Below are 14991 nucleotides of genomic sequence, written 5' to 3' on the forward strand. Positions count from 1 at the left end.
TTTGGAACACGAGAGCATCTTATGAATAGACTGCAGATGTTAATGAATAGATATAACTAAAGAAATTGAATCCAAATAAACATTTTTATTTCACTTATGAAATATTATCACGAGTACTTTATTTTTGTTTTCAATATTTTATATATTCTTTCATATTAGGCGCAGTCTGTAAATTTTTATACTTTTAAGTCTTCCATAAATGCGTAAGTAGGTATTCACGGTCTATCAAATATTATAATAACAATCGTTTTCGTTTGTACATGTTATTAGGTTATTCGGAAAGTACATAACGTTTCCAAGATTGGAAAATAATCATTTATTATAAACTCGTGCGAAGTAACGGAATGTTAAATTCTGATAAATGCTACTTATTAATTATTGTATGTATAGAATAATTAAGAAAAGAAGTGCAAGATTAATCAATAGAAAAGATGTTTTTTAGTGTATCAAATCAAATCAAAACAACAAAGACAATGTATCAATAATGAATATGCCAATATTGTTCTATATCACTCGAACTCCATCCGTCCCATTATAAATAGCCAAAAGTTATTACAAAAGGAATAGCGTATAAATTGTTTATAAAAATATACCACGTTTAAATTTTTCTTAAATTTCGTTTACGAATCTTTCGAACAATTCAATATTATCATTTATATTAGTTGGACAAAATTTCATCTTGTCTTTTATGAATACAAATACTAAAATTTCACCACATTGCTATTTATTCGGACGAACGAGGAAAGAATTTACAAAGTAACAGATTCTCAGCATGCGTCTTTGAACAGAATCGTATTTCATAAAAAATTCATTAAGAGAAAAAGTTGCGGACGTCGAGTTAATCGTAGCATGAAAAGCATTTTAATTTTAAACAGGGAGCATTCGATGCAAATCCCCTCACTCTGCAATCTCGAATAATCTGTTTCAGGTCCCCGCGAATCGGAGGACCCCTCTCTCAGTCGTTAGCGATGATTCCGCCAACGATGCACGGCCATGAATTCAATCAACCTCTGTCGAGGGTGGTTATGGTCCGTAAAACGGATCAAAGGACCTTCAGTAAGGGTAGACGGGGTGGAGAACCTCTCCTGGAAACGGTTACCAGGGAAACCGTCGAGCTTTTCAACGGCGGTCGTGCTGAAAGAAAATACACGTCCGAGACTAGAGACATCGTTACGCCAAAGTCGAACAGGTATGCGTCATTTTTTCTTAATTATATTGACTGAAAGGGAAAACCGGGAGAAACCAGACTTCCTGGAACGTGAATGAAGCGATATGTTCGATGCGTGTATGCGAAGAAATTTCGTTTCGGTAATGTGCTTCCTTCTAGGTAACGTATTTGCAACAGCGTTGTTGATACAACGAGAACCGGTTCACGGCTCTTAGAAATGCCGCGTTGAACGTATCGCTTGTTTCTGGGTAAAACTTCAGAAATGCAAAAGTAGTTTATGTATTTATCCTTTTTTATAGATGTACGTTTCCTTTTTTTAACAGTTAACAAATTTAGAGCCGTGTTTCCTAACAATTTTGGCTCCTGACTCTCTTTTACAACAACTAAATAATCTTTCCTCAATTTTTTTTTTAATCAAATATGACAATTCATTTTGGCTTACTACGACAAAGTAGACATATTAAAATATCTAAGCGCTACAAATATTTTTAAAACTAATTGCGAGGGCCACGAACCATATGTTGGGAATTCGGAGTTTAGAATATATTCGTAATATATATTTACTTTGTTCGAAACGAGTAGAGAATCAGTTTTACAAGTGAATTTTTGTTAGTCGATAAATTTCGTTATTAGCGTGTGTAGTTTGATATGAGATAAATATGGAATGAAATAATTGTAAAGTTCAATGAAATTAAGCTTTTAATGCATTTATAAAAAGATACTCGAACGTAATAACTGTAACGTAATAACTGTAAAGATGTATATCTTACTAATACATACGAGTATTCGAATACCTCTTTAGTGTACGAATTTCATTCACGTATTTATGCTCGTTAATCAGGAAATAATTTGTATAAATCATAGTAAATTTAGTACAATTTATACAATTTTATGACCGTCAGCTCATTCAATACATTTTTCTGTGTAGTGTAATTATAAACTATTAGTGAAAAAGTGCATTATTTGTAATAAAGTTTGCCCTTACGGTCTTCAAACACACATAAATATCTGATTTGAGACAGATCAGAACTTATCAATTTTTTTTCTTTGTTATGGTACAGGTTTCCTTATACGTGTAAATATACATACATACATAGGTACTTACACGTGTACATATTAGAACAAGATGTCCCGAGAGAAAAACCTTAAAATACGTAATATTATATCACTGGGATTCGGATAAGGGATAGACATTCGTTTACTTATGATGTCTGTTGATTTTGCACCATGTCTGCTACGGGAGAAACACGAGTAAATATTTGTATAGTATGCATTTCGATTTTCCTATACGAATTTCGTTATTCCTTTTTTAAGAACAACTTTTATTCGGTTCTTTTCTCGAGAACTGCTAATAAAGTCCATCTTATTAAAACGTATCATTTTTTTATGTTCAGTATAGCGTTTGTTCTCAGATTCGAAAGGAATAAGAAGGAAATAAGTTTTTAAACGTCGAAAATAACTCTTTTGTTTTAAAACAATCGATGATTAAATCAGACGTTTAATTTAGCTGACCTTTATTGACGTAATCGTACAATTTCGCGAACATGCGATTATCGAGCAGATTTGGTTTTATAATTTAACTTCGTCGATTTAATTCATTTTCCATTTAATCATCCACTCGATGTAAACTTCGAAAGCCATTCGCGCAAGCAATTAATCTCTCAAAAGAGCCAGAATAGTCGACGTTTCACCGTTGAATTCCAGCTGTTAGGTGACATGGATCTCGCGTGAATAAGTAATTTTGCTGGAAACACGACCCCTACGCTAATTGATTCGCGGTTAGATGCGTTTTCCGCGTTAATTTCACTCGGGACATCTTGAACGATGTATAGTAATTCTAAGTAAAAGTCAAAGGATGTCCGGCTTGTGTATATCGTAAATCGTTACCCCTCCTTGTAGTATGCCCTCGCTCAGCGTTAACGGAACGAAAAAGAAGGTGGTCGGCTTTGTCGACCAGTTGTCGCCCGAAAGGTATTCACCTATGGTGTGCAGACTTGTAGCCATGCCAAACGCCGATTCTAACGAAGCCGAGCAGCGCGTGAACGAGAGTACTCGACGATTCGATGGCGCAAGGGAAGAAAAAGACGAGAGAAAGAGAGAAGGAGAATCCACCGTTTGTACCTTTCAGGGCTTCGTTAGGTTCGGTGAATGGCCTTAGTGTTTAATAGTAATGACATAGTCGACGAATACGAAGCCGAGAGAAAGTCCATTTAGTGCACGAAATTGAAAGAAATATTGACAATTGTCGTTGGTATTTTATCGAGTGTAAAACGTGTAAATAAAAAAAAATCCTCGAATAAAACATTTACTCGAAGAAAATCAAATGCAATAACATTGATCACGAAGAATTACCGCACGCATAGAAGAAGCTAAACCTACCAGGTGAACGTAAAATAGAAAGGCAATTGAAACCGATAGCATCACGGTGTAATCGCACGAAGCTCAACACTCGCGCAACTCAATTCCCATTCTTTCGTCTGCGATACTTAAAACACCAAAAAATTCCTATGATTCCATCGAACGAGATATCTTTAAAAGTAACCGGTGAAAGTTTTCGACGATTCTTAAACGAGATCATCTCGAGCACTGCAGCAGGGAATCAAAAGCAAGATTCTCGTGCGTGCAAAAGTCCGGCTGTCCAACTTTCCAAATTTACGTTCGCGAAGAACAATGCCCTTTCCATCCGTGCGTTCACCGTTTCCCCTGAAAGTTCGCGCTCGAACGTTCGCGAGGGTTAATAAATCGTTGTCGACGCGCGAGAAGCAGCGGGACGCGAGAAAGGACGGGGGAACGTTTCTTCTGGTGGCGAGTGGCGACCGTGGCCGTGGTCGAGGAGACTCGTAGGAAGAAGGAAGTAAAAGCGTGCACGCGCGGACGACGGCGTATGGAAGCGCGCGCGCTCGCGTGAACCTGAAACGGTCGCGGTGCGCGCGTAATTCTTGCCGTGGCATCTCGCGTGTTCCACGACGTTCTTGGTGTCCCACGCCGCTTTCTCTCGGCTTCTTCGTCGTTACTTCACCGCCTGAATGCTGATACTGTAAATACGCTGAGCTGTTGCCTGACAAAAGGAGCAACGATGGCTACGACGGTCACGTTGAAAATGTCGTGCCTCGCTACGATCTCCATTTTCAATGGAGGAGTCATTCACTGTCGCGACGTATTTGGACGCTTCGCCGGGTTTAATTGAGTTTAGCGCATTGAGTTTGTAATGCCTGCGTGGCGATGATGTTGGTTGCGATTGATTATCGAAGAATAGAGTCGCATTTTCAGATGGGAAACAACTGGCGGAAATATTTGATTATTTATCGTAAGGAATTTTTATGAATATATTGTGTATATTGTGCGGAACTTTTTGAAATTTTAGGCGATGTCTGAGGCAGCATGTCTGACATTTTGATAAATTATTACAAGTATTCTGGCATAATTTTTAAAGGTTATCTATGAAGTCCTTGTTAACGCTATATCGATGCATCTGCAATTATTAAACAAACGTAACAATTATTTTCCCAATCGAATAGCCGTTCGCATTTAGATCCACTGACGAGCAATAAAAGAGAATTAGAAGCATCGCAGACACGATAGATACTCGTTAAAAGTTTTTCATGAACATATATGTCTTAACGTATGAATCACTTCTTGAGTACATTAAAGACAGATCTTCAATTTTACAATGTCTATTTTTTTTAAGTATTATTATCTATCGCCAAATAGTTAGATTGTTAGATTATATTTCTATGTATGATATTAAACATTGCTTGGATATTTTCTCAGAATCGAAATATGAGAACCACTAAAGTCGCTTAGGATCTTTCATTTAATTCCTCGGTATAATACTAAACCCACCAAGAATTTCATGATTCTTCGTACGAGACTCGTCTCGCGTAAATTCATCGCGTCGACGAACGATTGGCGAACAAAGCCAGTTCCATGTCAGATACAATTACCAGGGATAATCCTTGGTCGTTTGCTTTTGTTGGGTCGTTTATCTCGCTCTAGAGTATTCTAGACGATGCTATTCGTTAAAATGACGCGGTATGAGGCGCCGACCATAAATTTCACGCGCATTTGCAAACGACGCGTCGGGAAAGCAATTGTGGAATAAATTGTTAGCAGATACTTGCGACAGATTCACACGTAACGTTATATTTTCGTGATAATAGACGCATAAATGGACAAAGAGACTCGTTAACGATGCTATATCCTGCCGGCATCACAGTATTCAGCCCACAGTGGAACATACACTAGAAATAGATTAGAGGCACTCGTACAATTTCACGAAGCACGTTTAAACGATCTTCTTGTTCGACCGCTTCGGCTCGCGTTTTGCATGTGCCGCAACGATTTTTCCTTTCTGACGACGCACAGAGGGAGATCGCCGGCAGTTTCGCGCACGCTTTTCTCGACCTTTCAGCTTTTGGCCACGCGAGACACAAAAGGCTTCTGTTCGCAGATCCGTCGACGGAACTCGGATGGATCGTCGAGTTCCGGGCGAAATTGTACGGCGCCGGCTTTAACGCTGCTTACACTTGTTTAATTTCGTTTGATTCAGCGTCTCGATGAACGAGAAACGAGGCTGAAGAGAAGCGGACGCTAATTTAACACGTTCCCCGCCGTTAGCTCTTTTTGCTTGTATCCTTTAAGGAGCTGTTGAAGTTGAGAATTCCGCTGGCATCTTTAAGGGAATGTTTTAACAAAGTAAATAAAGAATGTTTTAGCATTTAAGAGAATGTTTTAGGAGAGTAAATTGGCGAATTGTTTAAATCGTCCGATTATAGTAATGGCACCTGGGTATTTTGATCCTGTTGCTTCAATTAATTTAGATATGTCCTGTATCGATCTATTTGTAATCCATTCATTTCTTAAGAACCATTCCTTTCGAAGCTACAACTTTAATAAATTCGGAGAATGATTTGATTTTAAGAAGAGATTTAACGGGCCTGATACACGGAACTGAAGATTTGACAAACAGCTGGTAAAATTCCGATAAACGCAACGAAATTGGAGAGTTTATCGGGCATGTGTTAAATCCACGTGAATCTGTGATTCGTTCGACGATGGAATTCCAACGAACTATCAAAAGACGTGTCGCGCATATGTTGCAGGCAGTGTGAACGCTTTAAGAAAAACAGACAAGGATCCTCAGCACGTAGCGAAACTTGTGACGAATAATTGGAAAGGCGAAAGCGGATTAAGCAGAGAAATAGCAGGACACCGAAGACTAAACATTCGTTGCGGGAATCGAATAATTTCAAACGATTAAGCGACTTAGCGAACTTTCCATTTAAGCCTTTGGGAAAGATGGTATTTTGAGAAAATGTTTGCCTACGAATCTGCAGAATTGCTTGCCATGCTTTTCGCTTTAAGTGTTTGTCGAGTCGGGTGATATAAAAATAACAAAAATGTATGATTCATGGATTAATAGCTGGAACCGAGTTTCTTTTTCTTGTTCATCCATCTTTCAACTTCAGTCCACTCGTTTCCAAGAAAACGATCTTACTACCACCACACTCTAGCGAAGAATTTTCGAAACTGCATCGTACGAGTATCTTCAATTCCAGATATATTATAAATAAAATTTCTAATCTAGACAGGTCAATATAAACGTAGCATAATCTACAGATAAAATTTAGAATTAGAAGTTGACGTGATAAACAAAGTTGATTCGTGAATTCTACAACCCCGTATATATTCAATTTTTTCCTATATCAGTCATGGTCGTTCTTTAAATTATTGTCTTCGTATTTACCATACAACACGTATGCATACTCGATTATCGGAATTCTCGTGAAATTCAAACAATCAATTTCTCACTCCGATTAGCTTGTACCCCGAAAAGAATGGTTCTTTAAATATATCCAATCAAAGCTCCTTTCAATGCACAGCTGACTTGTACGCTGCTACGAATACAAACGGTTCAATCACACTGCTTTTTGATCGACTCCATTGAGATTCGACGTACGTCGAAGCTAAATCGCCGACAGCTTGAAACGCCGGCGACACAACGCAACATAGACCCGTTGTTTCCGAGGAAACCTTTCATAGAAGTTGCTTGTCTAAATCTGTGCACCGCTAGCCGCGAGTGTCACTGCCTCAAATCTGAAAGGCTCGCTGTGCTTCTGCATCGAGCGTATAATCGATTTACTGATTTTCAGGTCGAGGACGGATTCGGTGAGATCGAAATCTCCTTTGACAGCGTCGCCAGCGTCTCCAGGGCCACTGTCGAATTCCTTGCACGGCAGTTTCCACGGTAGTTTAGGAAGCGACGGCATGTCTTGCAGCAGTGCCAGGTCATCGTCGGCCTCCCCCGACTCTGCAAGATATTCGTCGACACCGGTAAATATATTTTTCCATGATCGATCGTATTGCGATCGAAATTCTGCTTCTAAAGAATTTTCTGTTATATAAGAAGGAGAGAAAGTTACACGATTTTGAAATACGAGGGTGGAATTCCATTCGAAGTGGAACTGCTTGTGAAACAAAATTTTAGTTAGCGTCGAATTAAACGAATTCCTGTTTGTTCGCTCCATCTATCAAACAGTATATCTTTGTTATACGCAGAAAATAAATTTAATCAAATTTCATTTTCTATGATAAATCACAGACAATGGAGAGAGTCGATTAACTCTTATTATACAAATTCCAGTTATATGAACCGCTTGTCCTTCGATTCAGATAAATGAATTTCTACCGTATAGAAACTTAAATGCGAAGTAAAAGTTGAACATTTATTTGAAAGTGCATTAAATTCTTCTTGCAAGTATCTCAAATGGAAAAATTCCCATATGTCTGACATACCTTACCTATGTACTGGTAAAAGAGTTACAGCGAGAATGTCACGTAGTAGATACAGGAAATCGTGAAATTAACAAATTACCGGTTGTCTCCTCACGTCGTTTGAATTATTTCGCGATAGTTTGAACGTTTCGCACGTAAGGCGAGACATTCGAACTTCAGATATGATAGTCTACATAAAATTTATTATAAGAATACGACAGAATAATGGTTCAAACTGTTACAATAGACTGTGTCGAGTGCCGATTTTAGGAAGATTTATATACCAAGGTTTTGGGTCCTATGGAGGGGTTGTCACCCCTGCGCCCAGCGCCTGTCAGAAAGCGCCTATCATGTTACTGTCTTCTGGGTTTGGGACACTATCTGGTTATTGTCTCAATGGCTGTGCCCTGCAGGATGTTGGGAGACGTGGTTATCCTATTATCGTTTTACGAGCTTGCGACAAAAACATAAAATCAGTCCTCGGGCAACATCGTAATATCTTTTTATCCTTCTGAGATGTTTTTCAGGCTTACACGGTATCGATCTAGAATTATCTTTTCTTTTGTAATACATAATTCTCCATACTTATATACGTATATAAACCCAGACGTTAACTTTTAAATTAGTACATTTACATCCAGTCCATTAATTGCATTCCTTAAACCCTAATTACCGCAACATATCCACAAACTATCGATATATAAATCATCCCTTGTCAAGAAGAAAACGAACGGCGATTTCATTTTCATTATTCATCGTCAACGTGGACGAAACGCGTGAAAATCGAAACGAAAAGGAACAGACAAACACGCACGAGTTACCGTAATCGGTTACCGTTTGAAGGGTTAAACGGCGAAGTAAATCATCGTCACGCGTTCACGCGATCACGTGAATCCTAACTCCGTGTGTAGACGAGCGAGCGACATCGGGGTACGTTGGCATCTGTCGATGACTCAGGATCGTTCCCTTTTCGAGAGACACGTCTAGTGAACGGCTGTGCATAACGCCTCGGGAAATCGTTACTCTCGCAATGATGACTAATCGTCTTCGAGAGTCGAGTTCGCGTGCTGTGTTGATTTTTCTCGGCTCGCTTTTACACTTTGCGTCCATCCGCGCTGTTCTTCTATTTGTTCTATTTAATCTTCTATTTATTCCTTGTACGCGAGGACACTGTGCTCTCGTTTACTATGACTCGCGCGCAGATCGAAGAGAAACGAGTATAAATAGGAAATTGGCAGGGGGCTGAGTTCTCTCGAGACTCGTCAACTACTTGATTTCGGACGAGGTTTCTCATTTCCGCATAGAATAATTGCGTTAGACAAGGAGGGTGGAAAATAAACTAATCTAATTAGAGTAGATTAGAGTTTGGAGCTTTTTGAACTTTCGCCTCATATCGGCAGATATAACATAAGAATTAACAACCACCAAAACCCACTAGTTATTCGATTACTTGACACGACGGATCAGATTCGCAGGCTAAAAAGCATTACCTTCTAGATTTAAACATTAGATAATCAAACATACGATAATCACTTATTATTCGTGTTATAGTACCACGCCAGAATAATTTAATTATAATTGTCAATGAGAATTGATTGTAAACTACTTCCAAATAAAAAAAAAAAAAAATATCGGCAGATGCATCGCGCAATTATAGAGGAGCGTGGTATTTGTTGAAGAATTAATTCGCGGCGAGTCTACATAAATTCGTACAGTTTCAATTGCTAACATTTTAAACGATAATACTACGTTTCTACGTTTTAACAAAATATTATATTTTATCGCAAGTTTGTAGCGAATCAAGGTAGAAAAGTATTCGCAAGTATTCAAGACCTACAAACTTGTTCTACGTCTTTGCTATTACTCCCATTTTCCATAGTTGGATAGTAGAGAACCTGTGATGGAATTTACCTTATTTTTCATTCATTTTCCCCACAAAATCAGTGTTTTATTCACGATATCGTTACGCAGCATCGTTATAACGAAGAATCTAATCAGAATCAAAATCTAGGACGATCTTCAACGTCTCGTTGCACTTCTATTTACACCATTTGTCTTGTCAGCATCCGTGGCCGCATTAATCAAATGGCCAACGAAGCGTCGCGTGACATTTGCGCGGAAATTAAAAATACGCAACGACCGGTCGATAGTGCATGTTGGACAAAAATATATCTGAAGTTGGCTTTTCTTCCGGCTATCGACCGATAAAATTAATTACTATGCCGCTGTTAATCATATAAATCTTTCCGTTTAATCGTTTCAACTTGAAAAATTACATAGATCCGTAGATCGATTACCGGGTCTCTTCTTATACTTGTTAGTTGCGGAGGAGTCGAAGCTAATCCGAAGAGAAACGCGCTACCGGAAACCCCAACGATAGAGGAGGACGTGCCGATTTTACGATAGCTTGCTTCCTGACTGTCGTGTGCTGGAAATGATCGCGTTACGATAGCACGATGGGAAATCATTTCTGCCAGTCAGTCTACTCCCCATTGGATATTCCGCATCTAGGTTATTAGGGACGTCACCGTCTTTATTGCTGGCTGCATTCGCGCGATCGCGTGATTTCGCTTTGACCGTAACGTGCACGCGTGCACATATACAGGGTGTGACAAAAGGTTGATTCGTCGTGTTATTTATGAGATAGATTTATCTTAATTTAGATAAAGTGCAGCTTGATTAATAGAAACTCCGGGTTAAGCCGTTAACGAGATTAAGCGAATGTTGCATCAGTGTAATCTTTCATTTGTAACTCTTTTCAGTTAATTTAGATTATTAGATACGTCGTTTAATGTTGTGCCTATGGAAGGAAATTCCAGGTATGTGCTTCGTATAATTATTTTTCGTCATTACTTCGTCTTTTTATCTAGACTTTAGAACCTTGACAAATTCCACGAAAATGAAGTATTTCATTATAGAACTTTGACAAATTATCTTTTTGTTTTTAGACATTGACATTTTGGCTTTTGCAATCGTAATTAGTACTTTTGTAATTTTGTTCGAGTTTTGCTATTAACTGCTCGCCATTAGGGAACGATGCTGATGGATTAATACTTTCAGTATGAATATAACCGATGTGGGAAGGTTTTCTTTTCTATAGACCCTGTATATGCACGTACAAGGAAAACGGCTATAATAAAACTGCGATCGTATTGCTATTCTCTAATTGCAATAGCTGTTTCAGCAAATTAAAGCGTAGGAGCGTTTGCTTTGAGACGATCAGAGGGCGCGATGTTTTACGAGAAGGAATATTAAATTAGTTTCGGTTATATAAATAATTTTCGTGAGGTCAATAACCTCAGAATTAATTGGAGTAAATACCAAACTGGAATAAACATTTTGCACAACGATTTGATATTACTGATCAAATTAGTTATATAATTAAAATATCTTATTCTTTTTAATTCTGTACCAAAGCATCGCGAACCCGATAATAGAGGAGACTTCTCTCTAGCTCTTGAAATCGAAGAAAATATTTGATATTCCGTGACTGAACGCAATCTTGATTTTATTTGCTGTGTATTTTATTTTTAAAAGGTTTCATATTGTTGTCCTATTTATATCGCACAAACTTTGTCTATCACGCGGTATTCTGTCTGTGTGTTGTAGATATCAAAGACTGACACACGTAAACCATCTGTGCGCAGATTGGGGCCTCCTAAGGAATTTATCAACGTTTGCATCGAGACGCACAATTTGTATCGCGCTAGGCATGGAGTACCACCTCTTCGTCTCAACAAACAGGTTATTTCCTCTTCATGTTTATCGATAAATAAACTCGGCTGGTATATGTATATATATATATAGCTGAATAAATTAAATCTTGCGTCAGCAGAACCTACGGTATTTAAAAATATTCTCTATCGTATTAAAACGTATCGTATATTTAATTATTTCCTTAAAGATTCGTTGTTTAAAAAGAATATTAATACACCCCCTTTCGTTTCAATATCAAGTACAGTATGATGATACTTTGTAGAATATTTTAACAATTTTTTCTTTATAAAGTTGAAATTTTATAAAAATTGTAGCATAGAACCGTTCAACTCTATATTTCATATTTCCTCTATTTGTTTGCAGTTATGTAAAACAAGTCAGGACTGGGCCAATATACTGGCGGCTAGGGGTAGGTTAGAGCACAGGGCAAACATAGATTACGGTGAAAATTTGTACTGTATGTGGAGTTCCAACCCGAAGACTATCGTAGGTGGCGAGGAGCCGGTAAACGAATGGTAACTATATGAAATTTACGTTCAATGAACTCGATGTAATTGATGGTAAGAATCGTGATAGCGATGTGTGGCGTCCACCTTTCTAATTTTATTACACATTTTATTCACAGGTATGCGGAAGAGGCGCAACATCAGTACGGAAAGGAGCCCACCACCCTAAAAACTGGCCACTTCACCCAAGTCGTGTGGAAGGACAGCACCGAGTTGGGCGTTGGAATGGCCAGGAATCGAAACGGCGAGGTTTACGTCGTTTGTAATTACAATCCAGCGGGAAATTTCTTGGGCAGCTTCACGGAGAACGTCCTACCTCCAGGAAGTCCGAGTCCTACTAAAAAAATCACCTTTTTAGATCCTAAATCACATTACACGTTAGACGAACAAGCGTGGCAACAAGAGGCTCTAGTCGTTCACAACGAATACAGAAGGAGACATCGTGTCCCAGACATGAGGTTAAGCGTAGAATTAATCGCTGCTGCTAAGGTAACACTTTTTACTCTATTCTGTTGGATTGATCGTAATTGTTGAACTCTGATTTTGATATAATCCTTCGTAAACATAAGTTGCTTATAAGCTTCGAACTATTTTATTGACGTTAATATCAAATAAGAATAAAAACTTTTAAATAGTTAAATTTATAAATGATAAAGCGAAGATTTTCAATTTCTCCATTAATCGTTGTTTCGATAATCAAGATTCTACTGTAATGTAATATTTTTTCTATGATTTAACATGATTTTGACTTGTATTTAACAACGAAACATTTTAGCAACGTTAAATGTATTTTAGCTATATTTTTAACTATTAAATTTGATATCTGTTCATAAAAAGATTCATTTTTAAAACGTCCTATTGCAAAAATAATATTTTTTGCTTTGTAGTGCTAGACTTTATCAACGGATCAGCAGTTCGTTCATGATGCTTTTAATTTACGTAATTGTAATTTGTCTGGAACTCCATGCGGTCATGACTTAGCTAGTTTGCAATTGATCGTGCACGGATGGACTCAAGAGTAACGCTCGATTACGAATTTTTTCCTCTATCTTCAGGCGTGGGCGAACACGTTGCTGAACACGAACAAGCTGATTCCCCAGTCGACTTCTCCGTACGGGGAGAATATCTACTCGATGCAGTGTTCCGATCCGAAGTTGATTGTACCAGCACGAGAAGTTGTTTCCAAATGGTATTCCGAGAGGAAGGATCACAAGTATGGAACGGAACCAAAGGTCTTAAACACATGTACGTAGCAAACGTACAAAAGCTAATTTATCGATTATCTTCATCAATAATATTGCTAAAAGTAATTTATTAAAAATATCGATCAACGAAGGCTGTCTAGTTTCTAAATAGTACTAATGTATATTTTCTTGCTGTTTAATCGTTAACGTTGTAAGACAATTTTTGCTAAAGTAAGCGTATCATATTTTATAAATTATTCATTTGTAATATTTTTATATCTAGCAACAAAATTGATATATGCTAATTTCTTGCGAGATAATAAATTCTTTACAAAATTTAAGAAATTATACTTTTTGATGGTACTCCTCTGTTACCGTTTCAATGACAACGATCAATTCTTTTTAACGTAAATTGCTGCATTTTCTATCGATTTTTTAAAATTTATAATAATAAATCGAGACATTAAATGTACAAGACAAAATTACGATTGTTAATAATTACCTATTTCTTTTTGTTTAGGTCATTTCACACAGATCGTTTGGAAAAAGACTGTCGAAATGGGTATAGCGATGGCTAAAAGGGACGGAACCTGTGTAATAGTGGCGTGTTACCATCCGAGAGGTAATATCGTTGGTCAGTTCACGGAAAACGTGTTGAAGCCTGTGAAGAGCCACTAGGTTAGTTCGTTAGACGAATCTGCCCACACTTGTCGATACTGTATTTAAGCGATGTATTTATAAAATCATGAATAGCGACAATACACATAATATATGTATATATAACAACACAGATGTGCATACACGTAGAATAAATGAAAACATTCCACGTACTACACGAAATCGAAACATCTCGTCTGTTTTATTAATCGTCGGTAACATAACATGGCGTTATGATATTGAATCCTAAACGACGATGACCACAAGATGTGTATGTACGCGTTTAATCTTTGAAGATCGGCTTCCGTTTTGAAAAAGCAGACTGTGACATTGATATCACTTTTTTAAAAGGAATATTTCAATCTCACTGTTATATAGGGGAAGAAGATATTAATTTGGTATGATGATAGTTTCTAGTTTTTTTTTTTTTGACATAAGTACTTTTAGTACTTTCATTGCTATTTTGATAAGTAAAGGAATAGAAATTATTTTTTGTTAAACAGCCGGTTGTCAAGGAACCGAAGAGTAACACGATAGTGATATGTAATTTCTTACGGATAAATAGTATTAATAAAAAAGAAATTGTCAGAGACTGATCGTTCCTTCGCTGTTTACCTCAGAAACATCACGAAGCGAGACATACCTGTAATTTTTCTGACAATACAACTACGGATAGAGTGTAGTATCGAATCGAAAGTATGTTCATTATTTAAAAAACACGTAACCATTATGTAACACTTTCTTTTCACTTCGAACAAACAAAACAAATTATTCAAGAACTATTAACTCAAACATTTACATCGATTAATATAAAATAGTTAGATTACAAATTACTAAACATGTTTCAAGCACATTCCTAAAAAGAAGAAAATGAAACAGACATTTGTAATACAAGTTTTCACTCGATCTACGTTACTCTAAGCGATGAAATGAATGGAATTGTACGTTCACGAAATAAAATGCGACGTATCAGAAGGAAACGATG

The 14991-nt window shown here is 37.4% G+C and overlaps 1 protein-coding gene across 7 annotated transcripts in view; it reads left to right on the forward strand.

Annotated features, from left to right (window-relative positions):
- Positions 1-14986, forward strand: part of LOC117157915 (uncharacterized) — a 36233-nt gene extending 21247 nt beyond the window's left edge. For all 7 annotated transcript variants that reach the window (XM_033336247.2, XM_076627810.1, XM_076627806.1 and 4 more), the window contains 7 exons: positions 929-1189; positions 7321-7501; positions 11552-11686; positions 12023-12174; positions 12285-12654; positions 13221-13410; positions 13870-14986. In XM_033336247.2, the coding sequence (XP_033192138.1) occupies positions 929-1189; positions 7321-7501; positions 11552-11686; positions 12023-12174; positions 12285-12654; positions 13221-13410; positions 13870-14027 (1447 nt within the window). In that variant the 3' untranslated portion in view covers positions 14028-14986. The remainder of the gene's footprint in view (positions 1-928; positions 1190-7320; positions 7502-11551; positions 11687-12022; positions 12175-12284; positions 12655-13220; positions 13411-13869) is intronic.
- Positions 14987-14991: the final 5 nt, after the last annotated feature.

Source organism: Bombus vancouverensis, chromosome 2 (assembly GCF_051014615.1).
Source record: "Bombus vancouverensis nearcticus chromosome 2, iyBomVanc1_principal, whole genome shotgun sequence".
NCBI lineage: Eukaryota > Metazoa > Arthropoda > Insecta > Hymenoptera > Apidae > Bombus > Bombus vancouverensis.